This window comes from Pyricularia grisea, chromosome VII (genome assembly GCF_004355905.1).
Source record: "Pyricularia grisea strain NI907 chromosome VII, whole genome shotgun sequence".
Classification (NCBI taxonomy): domain Eukaryota; kingdom Fungi; phylum Ascomycota; class Sordariomycetes; order Magnaporthales; family Pyriculariaceae; genus Pyricularia; species Pyricularia grisea.
The window spans coordinates 1694446-1722278 of NC_044975.1; the positions used below are offsets into that span (position 1 = coordinate 1694446).

Consider the following 27833-nt stretch of genomic DNA (forward strand, 5'->3'; position numbering starts at 1 on the left):
GTACGGGTCAACAACCCGTCGGGGAGTATGACATCGAAGGGGTCCCCTCACTGGGTAGTAACTAAATATATCCCAAAACGTGTTTCTCTCATGTCAACCATTTTGCCCTTTACGGATATGGGTCAACAAGGAAAGCCGACAGCTCCGACCCAGAAGTCCACAACAATACCCTATACGGATGTTACGAAATTTTGACACCGAACTCAACGACGCAGGAACATTTAGGAAACCCAAGATGAATATTTCGTCTGATGAACTTTTGAATTGTTTCTCTTGAGGAGTCGTGAAACGGAACAAAAAAGGGTCGATGGGGATTGATCTTGCGTAGGTGGATAGAAATGTGCGGACGGACTGCGGCAGTCACAAGCGACTGTCGACCACAACATGCTAGGTTCGCGTAACCTGGCAAGCGAGTGAACCCCCAAGTGATCGGTTAACGCAGAGGATCAACTTTTACTTAGGGGGGTTTTTTGAGCTCGCCGTCGCCTCTGCACCGGAGGCTGGACACGTCACCATCGACACTGATGGCCATGGCTCCGGTACTTGGTGGTTGTTGAGAGACACCGCCAAGTTTCCCATGGTGATCAGGCGGGCCGCTCACTGGGATCTCTGCGGCAGCTACGTGGTGCTCCACGCCCAGGCCTTCCTCTCCAACCCTTGCCTCTGCTACGCCGGGAAGTGGCGGCAGCGGGGACTGTGGAGCAGAGGCTGCCGTCTCTATACCTTGATGCGAGGTTGCGCCGCCTGCTATGATCGAGCCCGGCACTGTCGGATCGGCTGACGAGTTCGGATCCTCCGATGCAGTAGTGCTCGGGAACCTCCTGACGCCGATGCCAAACACGCCGCTCTCGGCATCGCTTGCGTCGATTTGCTCTTGCGCCAGCCACCGCCGGTGGAGCATCTGCGCCGCCATACTAACTGGCGAGTTTGGGGGTGGTGACCTTGGCGGGGTGTAGTGGCTCGGCGACGGGCCGCCGTACTTGGCTGACATTATGGTGCTGCGGTGGACCGGCACGTAGATGGTGTCGCCGTCTATGATGGGCGGGGCTGAGACCGCAGCCGCATTGCGAGGCTGCTGTAATGGCGGGTTTCTCAAGGGCAGGCTGTGGCTGTTGAGGTGATGGCGGTGCGAGTTGCTGAATATAATTATCTGGCCGTCTTCCAGCTGCCATCTTTCGGGGCCGTTGTTCTGCTTCTCATAGTCTTGAACGTCTTCGCCTCTGGCTCCATCAACCGTACCATCACCGACTCTGGTTGGTAGGTAAATCGAAGACGAGGTACGGGCAATCCGATTATTATGTTGGTGTTGACGATGACCGCTCCCTGCAACCGATGCCTTGCCTGCTGACGAGGAGCCGCCGCTTCCATGGCCTGTTCCACTGCCATCCCGTGTGGCATGCATCATCGGCGATCTCGAGCCTCCCTGTGCGGGCTGGCTCTCTGTTTGTTTCCTACTTCTACTCCCACACAGGTAGAGTATGGCGCCGATGATTGCCAAAAACGCCACGCCTCCAAGTACAGCCCCCACGATGACGGCTATTGGCATCTCAGGCTGCGCAGCTTGTGGGTCACTCGATGCTGAAGTTGACGGCACGTTGTCGATCGTGGGGTGAGATGCAGCAATGGGCTGGACGACGGATGGTGAGTCCAATGCCATGTCGCGTTGCATTTGTAGCTGGTCCTCCATGACCTATGTCGTCGGTGCGTTGAGTGCTGGAATCAGCATACCGTGTGATTTACCATGATTTCAATCGAGATTGTTTGGCTGACCTACATTGATTCCTCCCACCATGGCATATCTATTGCAGTCGTCTCCAGCGGAGGAATAGAAGAATATAGCATTCGAGTCTGGGAGGGTGAGGCGCCATTTTGCTGGAGACTAGTTCGTATTGAGAGTCAGGGGAGCAGATCAGCTACACACATGCCTGGTATACAATTAAAAGCACGCTGTGAAGCTGCAGGTCCTCCATGCCATGCTCAGTATCAGTACTTACCGGGCTTTTATTATCAATAAACCCCGACCAGAAACCCTGCCTTCCTGTGCCCGTGTTTTCAAAGGGGACGCAGGGAAACATGTAGGCCGACCTGACGACGCTGTAGTTGCCAGGGTAGAAGTGGAACTCGATCACGTCTCCCCGCCATCCAGTGGTAATGTTGGGGACGAACTCGCGCCCATTCTTCCCGACTGTGATGACTGACTGAATTGCGCGGCGTACGCCGATGGCTGGCGAGGTTAACAGCGTGCCGCCGCCATCGTGAAGGCGGTCGGCCATGCAAGCATGTGCCAACCAGAAAAGCACAAAGCCCCCAGCTGTCAACTGTGGTATGGTCCGGCGCGGATGGCATTGGTTAGTAGCCATGGCGGCGAGCCAGGCTGCTTTGTGATTTTGGCCTTCTAACTACAGAATACCGCCGGCCTACCTGCCCTCAGTGCGTGGGTAGGCAGTATGTGTAATAACTGCTGCAAATCTGTGGCAGTGGTGGTGATGTTATACTTCCTTTGAGCGACCGTTCGAAGTGGCCGGTAAAGTGAGCTTGTACCAGAAAATGCCGGGTGTCTCGAGGCCCGAATAACAATTGCAACTGTGAGTAAAATACATACAGTGAGTCTTTGTCGGGTTTGAAGCGAGAGTGAAGAAGCCGATACATGCAGCACAACCGGTAGCGCACGCTTTACCAGTTCATCCCATCATCAAGGTGCACCTCATGGCCAAAGTAAGTTGGTGAGTTGTTTGTACGCCCCCGAGATCGCTACACTGGCATCGCCATCCATCTTCCACATGTTTCCCTGCTTTTTTTTCGTCTAATCACATTCAGAATGTGTCTGGCTGTTGATTCTCACCCCGCCACAACCGTGCCGGGCAAGTGCAGCGTACTACCGAACGACGGCGACTCTTGGTTTAGGGATCGAAATTTGCGTGACGTGAGCAAGACAAGTCCCTTTGACATAGAGCGTATGCGGCCGCATCAGATCAAAGAGCAAATCGATAGGTTTGAGGATATGCACCTTGCAGCTTTGAGGAGTGATATCTGCTTTTCTTCGTTCTTATGGCGGAAGGACTGCGTAACCAACACTTGCTTAGCCTTGGAAATGCATGCCAGTCATGGGCTGTGAAACAAATGCCGGATGGTGACTTTGGCCATCTATTCCAATTTTAAAAAAAAGTCGTTCTCACAATAACAGAGGTAAAAGAAGCTGGAAGTCAATATATCTGAAGACCACCGAGTAGCAATGAAGTGAAAAGGCTGACAGGAAGGGTGAAGGAAAACCATGCATCTAGCCTTCAGGCCCTCAGTTATTGATCTTGACCTGCCATGTAGGTTTCCCGCCTTGGATGACTGTCAGATGGACGGCATCTATTTTACGTACAACTTCAAAGCGTATGTTACATGGACAGGTCACACGAGAGTGGCCGGCCACCACATGCGAACCATGCGACATCGTCCAACAAGAAACATGGGTTGCAGAGTCTGGCGATCGTCACCAGCCGATTAAAGAGCGCGAGACCCGACTTTGATGGAGGAGACATTCTGTAATAAGTAAGTTTGGGACGTCCAACGAGAGATTTGATATTAAGAGGAGAAATGTATGGAAAATGCCGTATCGATGGTGTGAACACAAAGACATTCATTCGCCTCGCACATTACTAGTTCTAGAAGAAAATTAAAAAATTCTGACAAGCATCAGTCACCCAAGAACCTGACAATCACGTATTGTTAACAAGAGAAAGTATGAATGCCTTTAGTCGTTTTAACTATATCGCTTTTGCTAGGCAAAACCTAAGGTATGCAATAACATCGTTCTGGTTGACTTGGTTACAATTCTAAAATTACGAGCTCGAGGAGAGAAATTGGAGGAACGAATTGGTGGAATTGGAAAAGTTCTCGCCTTATGATGTATATGATCGTCCCCGATAAATAAGGTTCTATGGTGTAATGGTTAGCACATGAGGTTCTGAGTTCCTCACCAGTCCATCAGTTCTTCTCCTCATGATCCCGGTTCGATTCCGGGTAGGACCTTTGCTTTTGATTTTTGCCCTAAATTGCACTCCATCCATTACATCTAGTAAGTAGTGCAAGGGGCATTGTTACACTATGCAAAAGTCAAATCGATTCTTACGAAAACTTGTAAGATTGATTGTTCGCTTTCTTTTTGTAAATCTCTTAACTGCAAAGCTTTGAAGAGAAATTCAGTGGTTTATGGGGGCCAGCCACCGGAATTGCGGTGGGCCATAGGTCCTTTCTGGTTCAATGCACTTCCAAGCAGGTGGGCCTCACTCACGTCTTTCCCATGTCAACCTCCCTCGATTGCTTGTCATCAATTAATATTAAACGGTTCCAGGACCGTCTTAACCTGCAAACTGGGTTATATGGGGGGAAAGTCTTCATTGTGTCTAAATGTGGGCCTTGCTCATATTAGCTGGTCCCTAATCGTGAGTTGGCTACGTGCCTTGGGATTAAACAATTTTTGTGTCTAACGCTCCGTACAAAAAGCCCCGTTACATCACCCAGTTCAACATATATACCCTCGAAGGACCTCTTTCTTTTCGGAAAAACACTAATGTAATCGCTAGTGACATCTACGGCTAATTTGAATTTCCCTAGACGTTTGACTAGAATATAACTAACACGCTTCCGGGAAGTCTCCGAAGTGTCGACGGCAAAGTCTCCGAAGGCCGCAACCAGTCTCCGAAAGTAAAGGAAGCGGCCCGGACTATTATCACGACCTCAACGGTCAGGAGATTGATGAATACTATCAAGTGTCCGGTATACTGTAAAAAAAAGCTCCGGGGCCATATCGTGCTTTTTTTTTCGCGAGTTTGTTCCCGTCCATCTACGCCCACCGGTCAACTATATAACATGGTGTCCTTCACTCTCCCTCTGCTCTATTTCCGGTACTTCTCTGGCATCACAACCTGAGCATCGAGACTTTTACAGCATTTATCAACACCATTTGCAGTTCCAAACCAATATCTACAAGGTTACAACATAAAAATGGCTGTATCCAAGACGCTCTCTTTCCCCCACCTCCTCTATGTCTACCCCTGGATGCCCTTCCCGCGCCGCGTCATCATATACCTCCGCGAGAAGGGCATTCACAACGCCGTGGAAATAGTCCCCATCGACTTCTCCTCCCAGACCGCACTCTTGGACAAGCACAAGAATTACCCTCTCAAGCCACCAGGCAGCTTGCCCATACTCGTCCTCCCGACCCGCGACGGATCACCTCCCGTCAAGATCGGCCAATCCATGGCGATCCTGAACTACCTCGAGGACATGTGCGCCGCGGGCAAGCTGGAACACAGCGACAAAAACCCCGGGGGTATGCGAGGCCCAGAGGATCCGGTCGCCCGCGCCCGCGTCGTGGAGATGACGACGCTGGCCGAGGAGCTGTCGGCGACCTGGAACCCCGTGCGCACGTTTGGCACCGCCGCGGGAACCATGGAGCTCCCCGGCGCCGCGAGGGAGATGCTGCGCTGGGTCAAGCGGGCGCTGGCGGCCGTCGAGACCATGCTGAGCGAGGACCGCGAGCGGCAGGCTGCACACCAGTGCTCCGCTCTCATGGCCACCGGCGGTGCGGCGGTCAACCTGGCCGACGTTGTGCTCTTTCAGTTCCTCGAGTTTGTCGACGACTGCTACGGCCTCGACATCACCGTCGGCTCCGGGGAGGTCGTGACTGATGTCTACGGACGTCAGGTGAAGGATTCGTTCCCCATGTTGGTGGAGTTCTATGCCGAGTTCAAGAAGAGAGATTCTGCAAAGAGGGTCGAGGCTGCCGGCGAGAAGCCCCCTGCCTGGGCTTTGGATGTCATGACCAAGTGGGCTGATGGTGTTTTGTAAAGACTTGAACATGGAGCTGGCCTGTAACAGATAGATAACTTTCCAATTTAACTAGAGGGCACTCCTGGTGCGTTTCTCATAGACTATTATACAGTTCTATGTCTTTTTCATCTTTTTTTTTGTCTTCTCTCTCTTTCTTTTTATAAAAAGCCACGCCGACGTCATACGACGTTGCTGCTCTGGTCTCAGACACCCTCGACAAAGAAAATTCATAAATCATAACAACATTCCAAACACCACGTGGCCGACGACCAGTACCGCCGCACACGTCCAAAACTCAAACTTGCTCGGCTCACCAGTCGTCTTTCCAGCACTACTCTTCTGCGATGAACTTGCACTAGGAAGCCCCTCGCCCGGGGAGCACTCGCCGGAAAAGTTACCGGCGGCACCCTTGGGGCTGGCCGGGATCATCTGCTCGTTGCTGCCGCAGTTGGCATAGGGCGCCATGAAGATCATGTTGCTGGTCTGGTCAAAAACGGTATAGACGGAGCGCATGAAGCTGTCGCCCAGCAGGGCCGTGACGCCGCTGGACTTTGTGGGCACGGCGCCGAGGACACAGGTGTTGCCGCCCGTGTTCCAAAAGAAGTTGCGCCAGGGCACGCTGATCTTGAAGGTACCGTTGTTGAAGCTAAAGTCAAACGAGGCCTCGGTCGGTATCTTGTCGCACTTGACAAAGTAGACCCCTCCATCCGAGTTCCACAGCGCGTTGGTGTCTATGGCCATGGCCGTGACCACGCTAGACGGGAGGTAGCTGAGCGTGGACCCCGAGTCGATGACGATGGCCATGTTGCCCCCGCTGTACGTCTTGTTGCTGCCGCTTTTGGTCAGTCCGATGCTGTCCATCGACACCCAGTACCTCCGAATCTGCTCCTTGCCCTGCGGGCCCAGGATCGGCATCTGTGCGAGCTTGCCCGAGAACTTTTTGGTGTCGACGCCCCCAAAAGAAATGACGCCGCTGTTGCTGGCATCTGCCGATCCCAGGGCCACGGAAAACGCCCGGCTCTTGGTCACGTTCTGGACGAAGAGGTTGTCCACCATGTTATTGTACTGGAGGTTCACGCCGTTGCCGTACCCTAGGCCCATGATGCCCTCGTTGAGGTCCTGGCTGGACGTAGCAACGCCAAAAATGACATTGGTAAGGGAGATGCCTGTTAATTTTTGGGTCGAGATTAGTCAGTTGTGCTGCCAGGAGCCGAAAAGGGACAAGAAAAGGCTTGACAATGGAAACAAAACTCACTGCTGTTGGGCATTGATATCGAGTCCTTGTAGTATGTAACGTTCACATCTCCTTTTCCATATGGAATATTGTTGGATGTTGTTGAGGCTTGTGCAGTGCTCGACTGCCCCGGATTATACTGGCCATCATCCAAACACTCTTGCTTTTGATCTTGACTTTTGACCGAAGAGCAGACGGGATTCACCCAAAGCTCATCAGAGCCCGTGTCTAAGGCAACCTTGACCTGCTGGCCAGGTGTTCCTATACTCACTGGATTTTGGGTGATTAGTTTTGATTTTGCCCCCAAGTGATTTTTGGAAGATATTTTGACATATACAAAAAGAAAGAAAAAAAATAGTGACAAGGAACCGGCAACATACACTGTACAAGATAGCTGACTGATGAGATGTTATAAATGGTAACGTCGGTGTTTCGCTTCAAGATGGGTTTCGATACTGGTCTGTGGTATATAGGAAAGGATAGGAAGCCGGGATCGGTGGTCGGTGGTTGCGACTCAGTGGAGACTTGCTTATGCGGAATTTCAGCTACGCGGACTGCAGTAACGCTCGCCGCGGCGGTTGCAACCAGGAGAGCTGCGTTCTTCATGTTGTCCACCGGGGATATGTGTTGTAAGTAAACATTAACTGTTATTCCTTTTTTTGTTGTGTCTTGTTTTATTTTGACGTAAGAGAGACGACTAGAAAAAGAAAAAGAAACAAACAACAAACAATAAACCACAAAAAATCAGATCTGGGGTAGGCGATGAGGTAAGTATTTGTAGACTCGGGCGTTTAATTACCTAGCTTCCCCGTTAGGTTGTGCTCTATGCGGCTAATTTATGACATACTGTACACTTACATATTTGATATCGACGACTTGCGTGGACTGTTTAACCTAGTATGGCATAATCCTTCTATAGCACCCTGTTACCCCTCGATAATAAAGTATGTCATCATTGATAAAAAAATTCCATTAATTCTCTCGCTATTTCTCTTCAATTCGTGTGAGTATTCTGTTCGTAGATCCCCCTTTCCCACTTCCCGAAGTTGTGAAGCTTGTGACCCAAAATCGCAACCTCTCCCCACTCATCCATCCAATTCCCCTGCAGTGGCAGTGGCAGTACTACGTACTTCTCTCAACACGACTGGCCTCCCCCCTCATTGCCGCCCGGATGTTTGCCCCGATTGTCTAGAACACGTTCTCATTTCAAAGCACTGTTCCTGACCGGCCGACCAGTTTTTGAGGCTGAGGGGAAGGCGGTTTGCGCCAACTAGCGTTATGATATGGGGTGGACTTGGGTTAGGCTGGGACACTAGTTCGTCAAAAGTCTCTCCTCTCATCCGTCAGTCGATTATCATCCAACGCGACGATCAGGGATAGACAGAAAGGCAGACAGGAATCAAACTCCTTTTTTTTTTTTTTTTTTTTTTTTTTTAGTGATAAGTGGTGCCACATTTTTTGGTTACGTCGTCTCACTTTCAAGACACGTCAAAACTATAATATTTCCTCGGAGAATTCAGGTACCAAATACGTCAACGTCGAATGGCTCTTTTGCTATATAATTCTTGACTGATGAATTAATATCCGCCAAAAAAAAAAAAAAAAAAAAAAAAAAAAATAGAGCATCCTTTCTTTTGATTTGCTTTTACACTCCTTGATAATTTGAGCGGGAGAACCCGGTGTCCTTACTCCCTGTAGCACCCACGACGCCGACCAAACGCCCTGGCCATCGACTAGTCTAGATGAATCTAGGAGTAGGAGTTGTGGCTGTACACCAGTTGGATTGTTTAATACACAAACTGGGGGGAGATTCGGTAACAGCCGGGCGACTCGACTGTCAGACCACTGAATAGTCGAGCATGCTTGCCCCTAGAAGGGCCGAAGGAAGATTATAAGGAACTGGTGATCGAGTTTGCCTCCGGGCCTAATAAGTTTATCATTGTTCCATCACTATCAAATCTCGGCAGCACCACTCGGTGTCTGCCCGGTACAATCTTGCATCCTTCTGATTACTTCAATATCAAGTTGTTAGCCAGATGAATGAGGGAACAGATTAGCTTTAGCACACTGACCAGCGCAGTGCTACCTTTGTATTACAGTACATCCAACAGATAGGAACAATTAAAAAGAAACACACTAACCACTAGCAGCAAGAATGTAGGGGTCATGCGAGAGTAAACAATATATTTAAGAAGAGTGAAACAGAATCGAACTCGGGCAAAAAAAAAAAAAAAAAAAATAAGAAGCTGTATATTCCCAACCACATCCCCAACTTCGTCTTCTATCGCCCCGACTACGGGGAGCCGCCCAAAATGGTATACCAAAGTAAAATCGCTCTCAAATGCATTTGAAAAGAAGTTGTAAAAGACTGATCCAGCAAGCAAGTGGTCCCTCCCGTGTCCCGTCATGGGGGTAGATTCGCATCTGCTTTTCCCTTTCATATCGTGCTTTATCATCCTAGCCCGATTGATTTCTGCAGACGATTCGTGAGGCGTTCCCCCCTTTGCACTCGCCCTTCCATGTATAGTCGATTACCACGTTCTCAAGATCGCTGTCGATGAATTTCAATCGGGTCCAGGGTTTTTAGTCGAATCTCCCAACGATCATTTGGAAGAGCCGCGCAGGGGACTAAGGTAATATTTGTTAGTTGATGTTAATCAAAGAGGAATACATCGTCAAAAAAAGAGTCGCCAAGATGAACCTGGGAAACATACCCGCAACCTTGCGGTGTGACGACACCAAAGAAGCAGTCGTCTGGTGACCTGTCGACAACCATCTCCTTGGTGATGGGAGTAATGACGACCCAGGCGCTGGCCAGCGAGGCACAGAGAGCAAGAACGAAAGCGGCCTTCATTTTTGTTTTCCTCCGTGGGCCTGGAACGAGACGCTTCCGAAGTTTTGAGAAAGAGATCGATGGGCGATGCGGCCTGATTTGACTTGGCAAAGACGCGAGGAGGCGAAAAGACGAGTAACGTCTTTTTTGGCTCAAAAAGGCGATATGAAGTGAGAGTGCAGGAGCGCGGACGAGTCTGTGTTACTCAATGCGTCGACACTCGGACGTGTTCGTGGGTATCTCTTCGATGCAGTTTTTTTTTTTGTGAATATTTCGGACTGTGGGTATCTTCAGACCAGCTGACGCCTTCGGTAATTCTAAATGTCGACCGGCGAATATATTTCGTAGTTAAGAGAGTGGATTGTAGAGAGGGAAGCGAATGGTGAATTCAATTAGGAAGCAAAGTGGAAGACGGTGCGAAATGAAGCGATCACGAACCAAGAAATCAACATATGGCGAAAAGGAGTAGAGAAAACGCTTCTGAGCAAAGGAAGGAGTAAGTGGTACGACTTTGGTGGGTCTGCGACAAGTTGCGTCGCAGGGAGTGGGCATCTTTTGGGCTCAGTATCGTCCAGCGAGTTTCAGATTTTCGAAACGAGAATGTGGCGTGGTAGGCAGAGTGGGGGTGATCCATGAGGCTTGCGCGGCTCCCAATCCAATTAAAATGCAAACTGCCACCACGATTCAGACTCTACTATCCCTTGTGGCGCATTACTTCTGGTGATCAAATCCCCCCCATTTACATCAATGTCATTTGAGTTTTATCGCCCTGGGCGGCAAAGCGGCTTCAGCCGATTAATGCTAGTCAACGATACGACCGAAATTCGTCATGCAAAGCTAATCAAATATTATTGATTTTCTCGATACGATGGAAGTCGTTGCAGATCGGATTTCGGGATATGCATGTGCAGTTTGCTCTTTGCCGTTGGGCATTCTTAACACTGTTTATAGTACTGCAGACATGTGATTAACCCAGATCTCTGTATCGACGACATGTACTAGGGGGACACCTGTTACTGCGGATGCGGGATGATGACGAGCCTGCCTAAACACACGAAAACCAACAAATTGTTCCCATCCCATATCTCTGACAATGGTTGAGACTGTAAGAAAAATCCACATCATACCGGCAGTGGCAGACCAAACAAGCATCTCCACCGTTATGCTTAAGATATAGTTCTCTTGTCTTTTCCTCAGGTTCGACCGGGTGGCATGCACATGTCTTTGAATCGACATTTCAATGATAGCAAATTGAGTGAAACCAAGGACCCCATTTCAAATGGACATACGCCAGCAATGTGGTCTCATAAACGCAACACGCTGGCTCTGCAACTTTTAAGGACAAAGGACAGAGGGGATTGCGCATTAGCGTCGGGACAGACGGTGAAATCACTTCGTGTTTTTTTTCTCTTCTTTTTCTCATGAAACCTAAAGCAGTGCTGTATGTACAGTTACCATTTATTACTTCGCCGAGCTATTCCTCCCGTTCACGATAAGTTATATATCATTCTGTACTAGCAGAAGATTACCTGAATTATACAGAGCCAGCAAATCAAGCCTCGACTTTTCTATGACGGAGGGACCGGGGGAGGAGCATTGGTTCCCGTAGCTCCGCGATTTAGGCCACCGGCTTGGGGAGGAAGGAACATCGGCAAGTAGCAGACAACAAGGGACATGACTTCGAATGTACGGGTTAGTGTTTCGTCCGCAACTCCAGAATATATTTATGGTGGTTCTTGAACTTACGCGACATGCCAACGCCAAAGTAGCCAGGGGTTGCCGAATTGTTCTTCGACTCTTCGCTCTCACCCAGCCAGCTCTGTAAACTGAACACAACCGCAGCCCTACCGTAACAAACAAGAGTCGTTAGCCACAGCCCGTAAAGAACATCTTCTTCATGCAGCGAAACGTGTAGGCCCCTATCGGAACAAGAGAATAAAATCGAGCTGCACCGGCTAGCCCAACTGCGTTCCCTGGTATCTTGTACGCTTGCGGTCTGAGTTTCGGGGTGGGAGAATGGGCATCCCTCACCATCCGATGAAGCGGTTCCTCATGAAAATAGCAGCCATTGGCAGGGTCGAGGAAATTGTGGACTGGATATCGGCGCCGTCGGCCTTGGGAGCCGGCGCCTGGTACGGCACAACTAGTGCAAGAAGAAAGTGGTCAAGTCAGCATGATGTAAACGGTACAGGGTGGACGTTGATTGTGGTATTTCTCACTCAAATCTGCCCTGCGCATATCCTTTTTGGTCGCCATTTTGGGCTTCGAGTTTGGGCCTGGGTGGTTCGGACAGATATAAGATGTTTTCTGGCTGGAAGGGATTAACGTGCGGACCCTAATGATAAACTGATATCGCGATGAAGTTGCGCGACAGCCAACAGACGGTCAATCAGACCGCGAAGCTGGAGGTGCACCCCAACCGCGCAACACAGACCAATCCAGGGGCCAATCGAGGTGAGCGCTAATTGCCCCACAAGTAATGCTGTTTGTAGCGAGCGGGTCATTGGGGAAACAGACCCGCCACAGTGTGCCCTCATTCTGTATTCTGGAGAAACATGCTGTTGTGATCTTTCTCTATGACTTTACGAGTGGACTAGGTATCTTCCATGGCATCTGTAATTGTGGTGATTTGCTCAGGCCTACCTCGATTAAGTAAGGTTAGTCAGATTTGAGTTGTAGCATGTTGCGTAGCTATGGAGGGTTGGTTCCTTGTTAGAAGCCGATTGAGCGATTCGAAAACAATCAAGAGAAACAGCCACACCAGAAACATATCCGTACGGAGTCGAAAAAGGGGAAAAAGAAATATTTGTCATTTTGTCCCTTGACGTCTTCCCCCTCATCTTCTCAATTTAGGATGGCGTGCTAGTACAAGCTGAGCCAAGGGACACAGCTACCACGCGAAAGTGGAGCTTAGGCGATGAATTCTGAATAGACGAATCTTGGTGAACCCATCTGAAGACGTCGGAAGCCAACCATTCGATAAAATGTACCCAAAGTCAAACACCCATCGTTTGTCCCGGGTCTGACTGTGATTCAGTTGTCCAGCGAGAAAACACCATCCGATCTGGAGGAAAGAGACGGGAAGCTTCGTAGGTATTGGACAAGTTGGCATTGACATGAAGGGGAGAATTTAGGAGAGTGAGGGCTGCGAACAGCTGAGGTAGATGGCAAAGTTCGTACGCGTTGCGAGAAAAAAAAAAAAAAAAAAAAAAAAAAAAAAAAAAAAAAAAAAAAAAAAAAAAAAAAAGCCCCCCACCCAGGACAAGACGCCAATATGCAGTGCTACCGCGGATGGTCTCGGCCTAGGTCAAAACCCGGCCGAAGTTCAAAGCCTGCAGACGGCACGCTTGGTCGCAGCTACTGCGCAGCAGATCGAGAGTTAGGTAAATACCTAAGGTAATTAGGTATTACCCCGTATGCGGTTCCAGCTAGTGACACAAATGTCGACCCGCCGATGGCAAACAAGTTAACCGATAAAGGTGTTTCTTTTGCACATACGTACCGTACGGTAACTACAGTACGGTATTTTGAAGTACCCACCTACTGCAAGATAGACAAGGTTGTTCTTCTCCGGGCATTCCAAGTACTCTGCACCTGTCTGTAATTGGCTTCGGACAAGCCGCGGAAACGGATTGGTTGCACTTGTATTCCAAGATCCTTACCTACCTGCCTTAAGCACTTTGTAATAATTGGCACCTCCCAATCCCAGTAAGATGTCTGCAGCTCCCCGGGCAGTCGATGGCAAACTTGCAGGGGTCATTGTTTGCTACCACTGTGCTGTAGTCCGCGCACCCAAGTCTTGTCTAGACGCCTTCCCCGCTTGTCGCCTGCCCCGGTAAGGGACCTGGGGAACTTTTAGTGACTCGAAACTTTCTTTATTTCGATCGAATATTGAGCATCTTTGGTGTATATGCTATGTACTTTGGTACATGACATGTTGCCTGTGGTCCGGTCTAACCTAATTTGTTTTACTAACCGCGCCCCCTCCTCTGGGCCAAGCCAAGCAAACATAATCCCAACCCAGCTGCCCAGGCTCGGAACATATCCATGAGGTCCTGTGTACTATTATTGTATTCGTACTACAGGCTTACCAAGCAATGAGTCCTGCACTTTGTCAAGCTTGCATACCACCCATGTACATATGGCGGAAGGTAACTGCTGATGCCTGACCTGAACCTGGACCAGAACAGGCTTGTTTTGGGAATAAAAGAGTGACCTGAAAGATAGGTGGGTGGGCCGATCAAGCACAGGCAGAATTGTCAACTTCCCGTTTCCGTGTCTGGCTGGGACGGTTGTTCGTGTGCTGTGCCTGTGCTCCCGTCACAATTCACACTACAGTAAAGTACCTGACCTACCCTTACCTACATAGATGCAACCATTACCCCTTTCGTCTCTTATCTCTTGTGTCGTACTCGTCTTGGTGTACCATTAGGTACTTTTCCGGTTATGTACCGAACAGAGAGGGAAAAAAAACACAGGGCGCCGCGTAAAATGTCAGACCGTCACAAAATCAAGCAAGATTATGTCCATCTCCATAGCTAAACTTTAGAGTATTCTTTGTATGAAAAATAAGTCATACAATACGTAGAAGTAAGATCTAAGTCTACTGTAGTTTTAGTTCTAGCAAAGAAAGCACTCTACAAAGAGAAAAAAGTTCAGTTCGGTCCCTTCGGATACCCACTTTTCCTGACCACAAGGGTCGAGCAAGAGTCAGGGGTCTCCATCCAGTCTCGCGCCTCTCCGTCGGCGATTCTGGATCCGGCCGATAGCGCCAACAAACACCCAAGCACGGCCACAGCAACCCACACTGCACGATTCGCAGCCTCATCAATTCCAACGCCATTCCCGACGACATGAACCGTTGAAACCACGTGAACACATCACCACAACCCGATCCGAACACAAGAGCGACGGCGACAGAACCATAAGCGACAGACAGCCTTACAAAGAAAATTCTTTGCCCACTGGCGATAAAAGAAGAAAACAATAAGAGACAAGTGACGGAAAGAACCACGGGACTTCGCTCTGCCAACCGAACCTAATCGACGTCTGCGGATACCTGCAACAATAATGGCCGCTCTGCCTTTTCACCCGAGATGACGTCCCGGCCCTCTCTGGCCGTCCAGCAGCAGCGGCAGCCCACGAGATCGCTTAGTGGTGGCCCTCCGATGAGGCAGTCGGGCCCTCCTCCTCCTCCCCAGCGAACCTTGAGCCAGTCCTATCTGCCGCACGACCTTGCCGGCGACGTCGCTCCTCGAAATGGCGCCAGCATACGTCGAGGAGGCTCGCGCCTCAAGTTGGAACTTTGCAACGACTCCTTTGGCCACTTGCCCTCCCTCGCCGATTCGCCCACCACCGCTATCGACTCCTCCAAGGCCTTCACACCCTCGCGCATCATGTCCATGGCCGATAGCGCCTCCGATATCGATATGGGCGCACTGAGCCCCAATAACCCAAATCGTGTATTACCAGACGGCATGTCTATGCTTGACACGCCGTCCGAACCCCCAAACACTGCCCTACCGATGCCGCGGCGTCGCAATCGATTCCCCGTACCCGATCCTCGTAGAAAATCCGCGCCGGCACCTCCTCCACCGCTTAAGAAAGATGCAAGACCGAGGCCCTGGGCAATCGAGACGCCGAGCATCGCGCCCAAATATCACCAACGCACCCCAGATCCTCATGCCCCAGGAGTAGCGACTCGAGGTACTCCTGCATCAAGCAGAGCAGGATCTTCCACAACTAGCGGAGCGCAAGTCGGCCATTGCGCCGATTTCTTTCCCTGGGTTGGTGACCACCCGGAGGATCATTTTTCACATAAAATCATTACAGAGGGACACTACGAGCGTCAACCAGGTCAGCACGAGACCTCTTCGGCCAGGAACTATGTTTTCCAGGCCCTCAAACAAAACCGAGGACTGCAGGGTCTATCGCTTGTATACAGCGAGGTCATGAGGCACAGAAGAGATATTGGCCAAGTAGTAGCACCACCAAGCTTCAAGCCACCACCGCGAGTGACTTTGACGGATACAAAACGTGAGGTTTGGCTGAGGGACCTTGCGAACCCAGCCATTACGTTACGCCGGCTCAGCCGGACGATACCGCATGGTATTCGCGGCCGAGTGTTACTTGACCAGTGCCTCAACAAGAAGGTTCCTGCCGAACGTGCTGTTTGGCTTGCAAAATGCGTCGGCGCCAACGAAATCCGCGCAGTCAAGCGCAAGGGAGCCAACGGTGCTCTGGTTATGGGTGGCGAGGCCAAGTGGATTCGCGACTGGACTATTTGTGTCGAACAGTTTGTCGAAACCTCAGTTTTACTTGTTGCCTCTTCCGACTGGAACAAGTGGAGGGCTGACTATGCGTAAGCTTCCTATGATTCAACCCCCTCAACGCTGCTAACACACACAAAAGTATATACTAACAACGAAATAGTGTACGCCTTGCACGCCATTTGTTTTGCGCCGAACTCCTCGATAAAGATCATTACTTAGAATGGCTAGTTGCGGGCGTGGAGAACAGCAACTTCTCCAAACTCCCCTTTCGGCTCGTTTTATCTCAAATACACTGGAAAGACATTCTCCGCCTCAGGAAACATGGCCGAAGATTGGTCTGCGATATCCTTAACCACCTTCAAACTATACAGGCACACCCCGACCGCGAGCTGTTCCAACCTTTGGAAGATCAACTCACTTCAACAGTTCGAAGTCTAATGATGATGGCGCCGGAGAGCTTTGTGTTGCCTTCAAAATGGCCAAAACTACGATCCACAGTCCAGAATATCTTGCCGCCTGATGACTGGCCGTTACAAACAGTCTTTCGAACTATTGATAGTCGCAACGAACAGTTAACCGCCGGTTGTGTTCGATCACAACCTGCGGCTCGAAGTGTATTGATCAAAGTGCTTGACAATGCACTGCAGTCATCGATTCCCGAGGATTTATCTGCCCGCTGCTTGGCCGTCAACAAGGATATCGGGGCTGTTGCCAGGATCCTGCTGGAATGGGCAACCTCTTCCCAGCGACCCGGATCGACCAAGATATATATTGCTGCTTATCTTCTCAGCACCTGGGCGTCTCTACCTGGCTTCGGAATCACTGATACTATCCTTAGGTTCATTGGTTCTACTGCGATTCAAGATAGCCTGCGTAAGGAATTCATATTCCATTTAGTCGCCGAACTGGTCAGAGCCGAACTGTTCTCGATGGAAAGGTACATACAATGGCTTATCGCACGAGGTGGTGTCAAAAATCCCACCGATGTGGAACCTGACGGACCTGCGGATACTCGCCTTCTGGTCGAACTCCCAATAAACGCAATAAGCGAATCTCTGAAAAACATCCGAGCCAGCATGCTAAGGAGAGCAACTTACCCCGTCGCGGACCAGAACCGAGAGATTGAGAACGCCATCGACATCACGAAGCGTATAATGGGCTGGGGTCAACTTGCGTTCCCGGGGAAGCATGTTCCAAATATGTCTTTGCAGAAGTTCACGAAACGACTCACAAGGGCTGGCTTTCAGGTAAAACTGCAGGTTGCGGTCTGGCTGCGAGGGGCCTTTATGGACACAATCAAGTCGCAACAGGCCTCTGGTCAGAAGGAAGGGCTTGGCAGCCTATCCGACACCATTTTCTGCAATGTGCGCAGGATATTGGAAGCCTGTGAGGACTTTCGTATGCTGGGTGAAGTCATCCAGGCTCTTGTGCCAATGACTATGTGTGCAGACATTCTGGCGTCCTGCAGTGACACCCTAACTATGCACACTCAGGTCTTTGCCGCTCTGAGGCAGCTCAACCCACTATCGGACTGTCTTATGTCGAGACTGACCCCAATAGTCGCCGAAGAAACCGGCCCAGGAGTTAGACGGTTGCTGGCATCCATCACCGGTCTAGTGGCTTGCTTACCCGGCAAGGAAGACCTGGCTGTTAAGCTCGGCATGGACCTCCTGCGCTATGACAGAAGTTCGGCCATCGATGCATGCTCCCCGGTGTCAGATAATAACCCCGACGGCGATTTGCAGGAAGAAGGGGCCATCGAGCGACTACTTGCCAGCGGCAGTAGTATGGACAAGCCGACATTGGAGCGTCTCTTCGGCACTCTAGTCGACACTCTCAGGCCAAACAGCGCCGATGACAATACAGAGAAATTCAGAAGCTCAATCAGTCTACTCACAAAACTGCGCGTATTCGACTCGGAATACTTCGATTCCCAGATGACGAAGTGGATTCAGACTCGAAGCAAGTCATCCGGCGCCATCGAAATCCTACGGCTTTATCCGCTCATGATCTCTTGCGGCTGCTTGAGCTTGCCCCTCCTCCTGACTGCGCTATACGGAGACGCGTTCACCCAAGATTCAGCTACAACAAGCGGAGCGAGGCCACCGTTATTTCACCAAGAAGTGATCAAGCTACTCATTCGGCCACTTTCCGAACGCTCATCTACTTCCATGTCAACGGATGAGCAGTATCGATTTCGAATCGCACAATCCCTGGTTGTCAAGAAACAGCCCGTTGCGTTTCTGACCGTCATGAGACTGGCCATCGGCGAGTTTGCAGGAAGTCCGACTGAAGGGAGATCCAATATGCCACTCGCCGATAAGATCCTACGCACTTCTATACGCTCGGCCCTCATGGAACTAGCACTCGGGGATTCGAGCATGGTTGCCCGTGTTCTGCTGAACAACAAGCAAGCGAATGCAGCCGAAGTAGCGGCATTACTAGAGACTGAAATGGACAAGATCCTACTACCCGCAAAAACAGGTTTCGGCGACGCAGACTCGGAGTCAGCTGTGCATATCTCATTCGAAGAGATCCTCCAACTGACAAACGAACTCACACTACCGTTTTGCCAGCTGAAACTCCGCGCAAGCCTCGCTGCAGAGAGCTCATCGTTAGCAGGTGGTCACGCTGGTGATGCTGGCCAACGTCTACAATCGCAGCTTGATCTCTTTGCAGGCGCCATGGATAAAGCCATAGATGCTCGAAACATGACGTGGACAGGGTTGCTTAGCTGTCTCAACCCGGAGATTACGCAGCATCTCAAGAACAGAGCACAGGCGCGCTTTCTTGACATGCTGCCATCAACTAGCAAAGAGCCTTTGGGCCTAGTATCCATGGAGATAGATGCGCCCGGGCCAGACCTGAAGGAATGTGACGAGATGGCGGAGAGCCTGGTGTCGGTAGTTGATGCGATTGTCAGGGGTGGTTCTATGGGCCGCCCGCCGCAGCTTGTGCCGGCCATGGCCGATAAGCTCATGGATCTTTGGGAGATCCTGACGATGAGCCCGATGTCTGCAGTCCAAGCAGATACCCGCCATGCTGTCCAGAAGCACTGGCTTCCGCACCTTTTGACGTTTATAACGTTGCACACGGCGACTTTTGACACGTCCAAGGCTAGTATCGAGGTGCGGGCCCGTGCCGTTCTGGCGCTCTCGGGTATTATGATAGAGCTCTCCAATAGCCTGATGGCTCCGGCAGACTCTTCAGCATCTTCTGAACCGAACCCATCGGCTCTCATACAGCGCGTTTTTGACTCGGCGCTAGTGTTAGTCGACAGCCTTCCAGAAGACGTACGAATGGGGGTGGGTCGAGTTATTCTCGAGAGCACGTCCGACTCCAGGCTGCGTTATCTCATGAGTTGGATACCGGATCCAGGGGCCGACAGGCACTATTTGGTCCCCGGAGTAGGGGTCACAGCCGCAGGAAGCGGATCAGACCCGAGGAGGGCTGCCCTTATAAGTCAGCTGACAGCAGCTCCTCCAGAGTCTAAGGGGAAGCCTTTCGCGCCGAGGCGGTGGGAGCTACTCAACGAGCCCACACCGAACATTGGCGAGAATGACAGCAGTCTGAGCTTGACGCTGTTCAGGGCTTTCAAGTTGCAATAACCATAATTCCTTTTGTAAATACCCCCATGCATTCTTTTTTCTCTGTCGGGTTTAGGTTTATCTTTTCTTGGGAAAGTCTCATTGTTTGGCGCGTCGCATTGCATGGGAGATCGGATGATTATTCCAAAGTCATGGGCATGAGAACGAACGGGGGCGTGGTGTTGGTGTGTCCTTGGGAGATTGGGTTTCTCATTACGATACTTTTTTTTTCTACTATCATACCATATAGTCTAACTTTAACTTTCTGTGTATAGCGATTTTTTACCGCCATAATTCCCTTTCTCTCTCCCTCTTCCCTTCTCTAGTATGTTCTCTTCCTCTCCTGTCGCGGTTTTCGCTGCAGATTCTGTAACAAAGCAACACGAAGGACGAGACGGGACAACCGGGGAGTTTTGATGGGGACCGCAGAGGGCGACTTTTGCTATCCCTGGGAAGTATGTATATACGGTATATCCAGGGCCATACTGTATGGTACCCAAGTGTTTTTTTTTTATTCGACTTTCATTTTGACCTCGCACCGTTAACATGGAGCAATGAATACCCTTACTTACCCGCAACTTATATGGGATATGACGTGAAATAAATCAACTATTTACCGAAACCTTGAATAGACAAGTCGTTGAGTTGTGGCGCATTAGTCCCCGAGCGAATGTTCTTTATTCGAAAGGTTCTCAGGCGACTTGGAACCCCTCGGGACGATCCGGAATAAACAGGTTGGGACAATTAGTTGTTCAGTGCGGGCGACGGCAAAGAATCACATATATAACGTGCCCCTATGTGTATCTACGGTTTGACGCAAACATGTTTTTTTGAGTTCTTTCCCCACGTGCACCTCAGGCTCTGCGGCCAGGCTTGGATAACCGGACAGTCGGGTTATTCTGTCTGATATGCCATACCATACTTCGTCGTATCTTAGACTCGGTTCGCCATTGTGGAACCAACAGTGGCTTGTTTAGGTACTTTAGGTAACAGGGCCCTGCTACCTTGCCGTTGTGCGTTTTAAAAGGCAAAAACAAGGACGTTGACGATTGCGACGATCTACCCCTGAATGCGTGTGCTTAATTGACCGCGTCTTTACATTAGACTTGAACTGTCTACTACGGTTACCTACCTACCATCCATAATGTTGTCCGAGCCACATCCCCTTTTTTTCCCTCTTCCTTTATTTTCTGTAGGTAGTCCTTGTTTCCCATCGCGTAAACATGGAACGCTGAGCCACCGGGTTCAAGAGAGACAGACAACCGCAAAACAAAACATTCGGGCGACTACAGCATTCATCCCAGACGGCGACGGGGTTCGCATGGATGGGATGTGGAACACAGAACGCGGCGATGGGCTCGATTGATTCGCCGGCTTGGCCGGGTCCACCCAAAAGAATGCGGGAGGCAACCCAACAACCAACAACTTCTTGGCCTACCTGGTCTAGACTGAAATCTAGTCTAGTGCAAGTAGCGTCTTTGTACCAGACGGGTTTTCTTAGCGTCCTTGTCGGGGCAAAATCCCTTGTGCTGGGGCCGAGGACCATGATCATAATTGCGCGGGGAAAAAAAAAAGAGAATTAATGGAATGCTATCATGCAAAATAATGCAGTTTTGGGCGGTGCTGGTAGCGCCCCTTGGTGCCCGTAGTGTAACCAAGTTCTGGGCCATTATGGACAAGACACAATACGGGCAATGCCCTAATAAACCAGAGGCTGATAGGATTCAGATGCGACAGGATCCTTTGATCGCAGAATGCATTGTATCCGTGAAAGGAACAATGCCCACTCCACCCATGCATGCATTTATTTATCAATGGGGGCCAAATCCTCAGCTGGGTGGCGTTGTGGGTTTTCTGAAGTTGGAAAGCCACATATACTTTGTACCGAGTAGTAATTCCCGTCCGATGTCATATCATGGGATTGGGTAAGTGGATTTTTGGAAAGATTCGATTTGACTGACTTGGTGGTTGGACGTCCGATGTTTGTGGGCGCTGCCAGTTGAGAAGCTTAGCTTGTTCGAGGCTCCGAACCTGTTTGGTGACAGTAACAGTACGTACGCTTAATAATTGGTACCTACCTTAGTCAAGCTGGTAAGTAAGGTAAGGTAGGTAAGTAGCATGGGAACCATCCAAAAATACCGAACCTGCTAACAGTGACCATGCTTAAAGGATCATTCCATATCAGCAACCAGCAGCAGCCCCGACGACCAAAAACCTCAGCTCCTGTCAATTAACGGACATTCAAGTGGAGGCTGGGGGGACAAGAAGGGTGCGATCCGTGCGTGATGGATGGACATGCGTGGGTGACAAGACGGCGGCAAGGCAAAGCGGGAAACAGCGACCCCATGCAACAAGCATGTGGAGCTTTGTAGGCCTCCACCTCAGGACCCTTGCCCGCCCACCGCTGAGGCCCTTACCACACCTTCCCCGACAGCCTGTTTCGTCTGGAGTGGCTCGTCCAAGTCTCCTCCAGCCCAAGTCCGTCAATTTCCAACCCGCCTACCCTACCAACAGACCTCCACTACCTGCCTCCTTACCTAGGTACCTACACCTACACACACACCTAGCCTGACCTACCTCTCTTGCGCTGCGAGGCCAGCGCTTAATCCCACCACAACCCAGCCATCGACTCTTTATTTTATTCAAGAATTTGTTGCGACACTAGACAATATAGAAGAAAAAAAAAGCGATTCCCTCCCACGGTGAACAAATCGATCTTCCCAACCTCTCTCCATGCTGGCCAACGAAATTCGGGGCACCAGACTCGGCCGGCCTGGTGCGTCACGCAGCCTTGCTTGACCCCCTCGATTCTTCACTCGCTGGTAATAACCAGTCACCCGCGAGACCTGGAGTAAGCGGTAGACGACAACGAAACGACAACATCAAAGAGACGGACGGCTTCACTCCGACGCGCAATATAACCGCCGCCATGAAGGAACCGCAACTTCTCGCCGAACGCGGTCACGGCGCGTCCTTTGCGCCGACGAACATGCGTCCACTAGTGGCCCGCGCGGAGCTTATTGCGCGATCAAATGACTCTCCCCTTTCGGCGGGAGGCATCGCAGGTGCGGTGATCGGTAGCGTCGTCGGCGCAATTGTGATTGCCTTCTGTGCATATCCTTTTATCGTACGGTACATGAGGAAGAGGCGAGGCGATGTCCCATTCGATCCGGAGGAAGAGATACAGGCCGCCCAACAAGAGGCGATGAATGGATCCACAAACCCACCTGCCACGAAGCAACTGTCTATGGATCAATATGGCCGTGGACAGCCCAACTCTGAGGACAGTAATACTGCCTCAATGTTCAAGAATGGCATGGCTCAACAACCCAGCCCTGGGAGCCCGCAAAACGGGCAGTCGGCCGCTGCGATTTGTACACCCCCTCCAGACCGACAACAACAGTCACCGAATCTAGACTCCATGACTGGGCCCCAGCGGGCAGCCACAAACCTCACGGCAACTACTTTTGGCACACAGATGACGACTCCGCCACCAGAGAAGGAACGTCGAGGCTCCCAGGCTTCTACATGGTCCGCACTATCCAAAGCAATGCGCTCTACCACCTCTGTGTTTCGTAGGACGAGCGAGAGGTCGATGCCCCAGCATTATGCAACTCAGGATTCTTCATGGACACAGGCTCCAGCGGGCCAGCCCATCTATCAAGAGCCCCTCTCCATGGCACCTGTGACTACGACCTACACTAGCGGAGCGGCGGCAGCATATTACTACCCAGAAGGAGTGCCTGTCACTCAATTGAACACACCGATGACGGCACAGCCAGGCATCTCTACATTTGCCGATGCCCAAGCATTCTCCCACATCGGTACGGAAGCACAGCTAGGCCAGGACATCTCTCAGGGTTTACAACAGCCCGGCTACTCCAACCAGAAAAACAATTCCTTGATGACGCCGTCACAATCACCTGACATGGTGAACCAAGGTTTCAATGGAACACCTGTCTCAGGGCTCCAAATGTTCGGCACGCCTATACAAGGGCAAGGGATGTCAAACTTGCCTGGTGGACCAGCAGAGGATTTGACATTCCCTCTGGGCAACGGGCAGTTGACGGTCAATGATCTTTCTCTCGTCAATGGGACTGTCAACCCGCAAGATCTCAATACTTTGAACGCCGGCCTGATGCCAGATTGGCAGGCTGGCATTGGTAATTCCGGCTACCCTTCAGACTTGGGGAAGACGACCTCGGCCCAGCATATCTCCAACCCATCTCAAATGCGAATGAATGATCAGCAATTTTCGAATATACAGCATCAACAAGAACCAACTATTGACATGCCTATTGGCGACATCAAAGCGATGGATAACTTCTTCGAAGGTGTCCCTGGATATCACAACTCCGAGGCCGCCAACACCGAAACAACACAGCCAATGCAGCAATATCCCCCAACAACCTCAGCTGCACCCCTGCAGCCGTATCAATCTTCCCCTCCGCTTGCGGCTCCATATACTCCTGTTCTAATCAAGTCCGAACCCGATATGGTTGAAAATGTGTACCTTGATTCTTTCGAGAACGCATTTGATCCTGCACCAAGTCGTCAAGGTCACAAGCGTGACTATTCACACTCATCGGTGTCTGTCGGGATACCATCAAACTTTGCAAACACGCCTAGTACACATATCACGGGGACATCGTCTAGCTACAGCGGCAGCTTATCCCCATGTCCCCCGCCACAGCAAGGAATGTCTCCTGGAGAAGCGTCAGGTAAGTGATTACACCATATCGCAGGAAATATAATATACACCATTCACTGTATGTGGCTTTTGTGATAGCTGACTCCTGCTTTCACACAGGTTCCGATGCACCAAAGCCTTTCAAGTGCGGAGACTGTGGTCGAGAATTTGAGGAGAAGCATAAGTTGAAGTAAGCATCATTACCAACCTTGAGGACATGAGATATCTGTATTGACACGTTGCTCAGCCACCACGTACGATATCACGAACGAAAGTACCGCTGTTCGTATACCAACTGCACAGCCACTTTCGGCACCAAGACTCATTTGGAGCGCCACGTCAACGACAAGCATACCAAGTCCAAGGGTTTCCACTGTAGCGTTGAAGGCTGTCCTTACTCTCGTGTCAACGGCAAATCATTTCCTCGCAAGGACAACTGGCGAAGGCATATGCAAAACAAGCACAAGCTCGATCCAGACCACGAACCCGTCGTTGCGGCCGAGGTTAATCAACCTATGACGGAGTCTTGAGCAGTTATCGATGCTCTAGATAAGATTTATATGGTATTCGGTCAATCCTCCAACGGACTGCATTGAGCAGTATTGGCGAGCTCGTGGGCCCTCGCACAATACACAATTTGAACTACGGATCATCCAGGTTACTCAGTACCCGTAACCCCAAAATTTGGGCATTTGGCGGGCAACGGCGATATTCCGGGTCCAGGGACGACGGACCGGCTGGGTTCTAGGAGGACAGATAGTCGCGGGCCAACAACTACCGATAGGCCGGACCCAAGGATGACCGATAGGATAGGCTGGGTAAAAAGACGCCCAACAAGCTGTGTTCAAGGAGGACCGATAGGCTGGGTCTGAGAACAAGTGATAGCCCAGGTCCAACGATGACCATTACAGAGCCCAAAACGTAACAAACGCAAGGGCCAGTTCTCAACCTCAGCTTGCCAACCCAAAGTGATGGGCTAGGGCAGTGTAATTTATACATATACCCCAAAAGCGTCCTTCTGACTTCTCTTGTTTCTTTCTCAAAAAAACAGAGTTCCCGGAAACAGGTTCGAGGGGGGGGGGAGGTTTCATGTCATGAGAGGTTTTCCCCACGACGATGTCAGCGTTTATAAGCTGCCCGCCAAGCAAATTTATACAGACACAACAAATAATAAATAGCGGCACATATGTCAACATCTTGTAATGAACTCTGAAACTTTTGTGGTTGCCCTCAAGGAACCCGGACGCCATGTTTGTCGAGTGTTTGTCGAGTGTGGGCGTCAGGCATAGCCTTGGGAGGCCAGCCAACACTGCGGTTCAGGAAGAGTAGCCGGTATCGGGATATCTAATTTAACAAATTATTTCCTGGCTGTCACTTTGCTCTCAGTTTGACCTTATCTTTGTTCGAACTTTGGAGCAAACGCGTTTGGTACCTGGCGCTCTTCCTAATAAAAAGTTCTCTGCCGCACAACTTTCCAAAGATTTCCAAACCTGAACTACTACCAAACACTTTTCTACCTTTTGCGTTTTCCGTTCCGCCTCTTCCATTATACTATCTAACACGACTTCGCCACTAGCTCGTAGCAGCTACTTTGCCTTCTATTGCGAGCATGTCTTCGGTTGTCAAGAAACACAAATCAGGCCCGGACCAGGACGAGTCGGACCCCAGGATGTATGTTTTCTTGGCCGAGCCACCAATTCAATCTAAACTCGCTAACCCTCGGTATAGCATTCGCTTCACACCTGGAAAAGGTTGCCAGATTTGCCGGAAGCTAATGGCAGAAACCAAGCGCCGGAAAACCTGTGTGGCAAGCTTGCTGGTAAGTATCCCTAGGGACTTACCGAACCATTTCGGTTCGAAACAACTGCGAATTAACAATCTGCCCGACCTAAGGTTCCACAAACGACAAGTGCGATTCTTGTCACGTCGCCGGTGAACACGACTGTTCGCAGAATACCAGCAAATGGGCCCGGAATCGCCCAAATTATCAGGACCCGATCGCAGAGACGTCAGTCGCCCTCGAGAAAGGGGCCTTGAAGCTTCTCGACACTCTTGACGCCATCGATGGGCTTAGAAGCGGAGATCCAGATACACTGGTAAAGATCGTCTCGTTTCTACTTCGTTCTGATAACCCGCTTACCTATTCGGAACAGGCAGAAAATGCCGGCGCTCTCGGGCTGCTGGAGTGGATGGCCAATGGTCATCGCGAGGTCTTTGAGAAGGCTTGCGACGACTGGCTGAAGGCTTGGGACGCTGCAAATGGAAACAACAAGAACGGCAAAACGGCTGATGGCGGCCTCTCTGAGATCATGGAGACATGTCTCCTCCTCCAACTGCTCCCTCATAGCTCTGAGGTTAAGCTGCATGCTGCCAACGTGCTTTTAGAGAGCCGTGGTGTGAAGGATTCTGTTCTTCCGGCTGCAATTGTGCAGCAACTGAATATGGTTCATAGACTTGCTCAGGAGCACATCGAGGAGAAATAGTCTTCTTAAAGGCTTAATTCGAGGCCGCTGCTACCACGTGGCGTACCAGGTGTACTCTTGCGCCAGAGGATGTCGTTGAGTAGGACAGAGGCCGTGGGCAGCTAGGAAAGTGGGTTTGCTGGTTTTATGTCTGGGCTTTCGCCATCTTCAGGTCACGTTGCGGCATATCCGCCAGATACTCAGGTCCTGCCTCGTTTTGTTTTGGGATTCGGATTCGGATTTAGCTAGCCAAGGAATTGATTTTTTTTTTTTTCAACTCATCTCCCTCACTAGCTTCTTGACGAGCTTTCTTTGCGCGTCCATACTTAAACCCTTTTCGTCCACCTCAGCCAGCGCCCTACCCACGAGCACCAGGGTCGGGACGCTCTCACTCGCGACCCAGACCTTTCCGTTCCTCCCAACGGCCGTCTCAAAGGCCAGACCCTCGGCTGCGAGCGCATCTAGCACCACCAGCCCGGCGTCCCGCTCGGCTTGGGGCATGAGTAACCTCCTGGCCATTCCGAGGCTAACATTGAAGACGGTCCCGGTGGATGATGCAGCAGCAGCCGCACCAGCACCCGGTGCTGCGGCAGCGGGCGGGTTCAGCGGGCCCAGGCCGTCCGCCTTGCCGGTCGTCTGCGACACACATTCGAGCTCGGCATCCATGTGGCGGCTGGCGGAGGCGACGCGCGCGTACACTAGGCTGCCGGCGGGCAGGACGGGACGGGTCTTGCGCGTGGCACCCTCGAACGCCAATACGGGTAGTAGGGCGTTGGTGGTGTGTGGCGCCAAGGTGACGAAGTGGAAGTCGGCCGAGGAGTGGTGGACCTGGCCTATAACGAGGTCGTTGGGTTCTGGGACGTACTGTTGTCGTCGTGAAAGAGCATGTGTTAGTGCGCACGGCTTGACACAAGATCCCGCGGGGGGGGGGG

General features: G+C 50.9%; 10 protein-coding genes across 10 annotated transcripts in view; 5 read left to right on the forward strand and 5 right to left on the reverse strand.

The window, feature by feature from the left end:
• Positions 1-457: 457 nt before the first annotated feature.
• PgNI_10523 (uncharacterized protein) lies at positions 458-2360 on the reverse strand (the record flags this gene model as incomplete). The annotated part of the gene is made up of 3 exons (XM_031130494.1): positions 458-1690; positions 1775-1879; positions 1995-2360. The coding sequence occupies 3 exons, from the start codon at positions 2358-2360 to the stop codon at positions 458-460; spliced, it is 1704 nt and encodes a 567-aa protein (XP_030980015.1).
• A 2635-nt stretch (positions 2361-4995) lies between these two features.
• PgNI_10524 (uncharacterized protein) lies at positions 4996-5841 on the forward strand (the record flags this gene model as incomplete). The annotated part of the gene is made up of 1 exon (XM_031130495.1): positions 4996-5841. The coding sequence occupies one exon, from the start codon at positions 4996-4998 to the stop codon at positions 5839-5841; it is 846 nt and encodes a 281-aa protein (XP_030980018.1).
• A 67-nt stretch (positions 5842-5908) lies between these two features.
• On the reverse strand, positions 5909-7737 carry PgNI_10525 (uncharacterized protein). The gene is made up of 3 exons (XM_031130496.1): positions 7438-7737; positions 7079-7327; positions 5909-6989 (listed from the first exon to the last, which is right to left on the reverse strand). Exons 1-3 carry the CDS (start codon positions 7661-7663, stop codon positions 6058-6060), a joined length of 1407 nt encoding a protein of 468 aa, XP_030980017.1. The 5' UTR covers positions 7664-7737; the 3' UTR covers positions 5909-6057.
• Positions 7738-9241: 1504 nt separating this feature from the next.
• On the reverse strand, positions 9242-10411 carry PgNI_10526 (uncharacterized protein). Its single transcript, XM_031130497.1, has 2 exons — positions 9772-10411; positions 9242-9685 (listed from the first exon to the last, which is right to left on the reverse strand). The coding sequence occupies exons 1-2, from the start codon at positions 9909-9911 to the stop codon at positions 9661-9663; spliced, it is 165 nt and encodes a 54-aa protein (XP_030980020.1). The 5' UTR covers positions 9912-10411; the 3' UTR covers positions 9242-9660.
• Positions 10412-11231: 820 nt separating this feature from the next.
• On the reverse strand, positions 11232-12621 carry PgNI_10527 (uncharacterized protein). The gene is made up of 4 exons (XM_031130498.1): positions 12110-12621; positions 11922-12033; positions 11637-11734; positions 11232-11568 (listed from the first exon to the last, which is right to left on the reverse strand). The coding sequence occupies exons 1-4, from the start codon at positions 12144-12146 to the stop codon at positions 11459-11461; spliced, it is 357 nt and encodes a 118-aa protein (XP_030980019.1). The 5' UTR covers positions 12147-12621; the 3' UTR covers positions 11232-11458.
• Positions 12622-14679: 2058 nt separating this feature from the next.
• PgNI_10528 (uncharacterized protein) lies at positions 14680-20300 on the forward strand. Its single transcript, XM_031130499.1, has 2 exons — positions 14680-16251; positions 16323-20300. Exons 1-2 carry the CDS (start codon positions 14987-14989, stop codon positions 19768-19770), a joined length of 4713 nt encoding a protein of 1570 aa, XP_030980012.1. The 5' UTR covers positions 14680-14986; the 3' UTR covers positions 19771-20300.
• Positions 20301-20893: 593 nt separating this feature from the next.
• Positions 20894-21332, forward strand: PgNI_10529 (uncharacterized protein; the record flags this gene model as incomplete). Its single annotated transcript, XM_031130500.1, has 2 exons — positions 20894-20941; positions 21042-21332. The coding sequence occupies 2 exons, from the start codon at positions 20894-20896 to the stop codon at positions 21330-21332; spliced, it is 339 nt and encodes a 112-aa protein (XP_030980011.1).
• A 1346-nt stretch (positions 21333-22678) lies between these two features.
• Positions 22679-24969, forward strand: PgNI_10530 (uncharacterized protein; the record flags this gene model as incomplete). The annotated part of the gene is made up of 3 exons (XM_031130501.1): positions 22679-24470; positions 24560-24629; positions 24687-24969. The coding sequence occupies 3 exons, from the start codon at positions 22679-22681 to the stop codon at positions 24967-24969; spliced, it is 2145 nt and encodes a 714-aa protein (XP_030979496.1).
• A 1079-nt stretch (positions 24970-26048) lies between these two features.
• On the forward strand, positions 26049-26922 carry PgNI_10531 (uncharacterized protein; the record flags this gene model as incomplete). Its single annotated transcript, XM_031130502.1, has 3 exons — positions 26049-26110; positions 26168-26258; positions 26431-26922. 3 exons carry the CDS (start codon positions 26049-26051, stop codon positions 26920-26922), a joined length of 645 nt encoding a protein of 214 aa, XP_030979497.1.
• PgNI_10532 (uncharacterized protein) overlaps positions 26897-27833 on the reverse strand; it is a 1258-nt gene continuing 321 nt past the window's right edge. The window contains exon 2 of the mRNA XM_031130503.1: positions 26897-27765. Coding sequence (XP_030979494.1) covers positions 27175-27765 — 591 coding nt within the window. The 3' untranslated portion in view covers positions 26897-27174. The remainder of the gene's footprint in view (positions 27766-27833) is intronic.

Excerpts from the sequence above, each read along its gene's own strand:
- PgNI_10527 (XM_031130498.1), bottom strand. The coding sequence starts at position 12,146 with ATGGCGACCAAAAAGGATATGCGCAGGGCAGATTTGA. Across the intron at positions 11,735-11,921 it reads AGGAACCGCTTCATCGGATG|GGCTGCGGTTGTGTTCAGTT; the intron begins GTGAGGGATGCC and ends TTGTTACGGTAG. Across the intron at positions 11,569-11,636 it reads CTTTGGCGTTGGCATGTCGC|TCATGTCCCTTGTTGTCTGC; the intron begins GTAAGTTCAAGA and ends GTACATTCGAAG.
- PgNI_10528 (XM_031130499.1), top strand. The coding sequence starts at position 14,987 with ATGACGTCCCGGCCCTCTCTGGCCGTCCAGCAGCAGCGGCAGCCCACG. Across the intron at positions 16,252-16,322 it reads AAGTGGAGGGCTGACTATGC|TGTACGCCTTGCACGCCATT; the intron begins GTAAGCTTCCTA and ends ACAACGAAATAG.
- PgNI_10525 (XM_031130496.1), bottom strand. The coding sequence starts at position 7,663 with ATGAAGAACGCAGCTCTCCTGGTTGCAACCGCCGCGGCGAGCGTTACT. Across the intron at positions 7,328-7,437 it reads AGTCAGCTATCTTGTACAGT|TGAGTATAGGAACACCTGGC; the intron begins GTATGTTGCCGG and ends CCCAAAATCCAG. Across the intron at positions 6,990-7,078 it reads GATATCAATGCCCAACAGCA|GCATCTCCCTTACCAATGTC; the intron begins GTGAGTTTTGTT and ends AAAAATTAACAG.
- PgNI_10526 (XM_031130497.1), bottom strand. The coding sequence starts at position 9,911 with ATGAAGGCCGCTTTCGTTCTTGCTCTCTGTGCCTCGCTGGCCAGCGCC. Across the intron at positions 9,686-9,771 it reads GTCACACCGCAAGGTTGCGG|TCCCCTGCGCGGCTCTTCCA; the intron begins GTATGTTTCCCA and ends ATATTACCTTAG.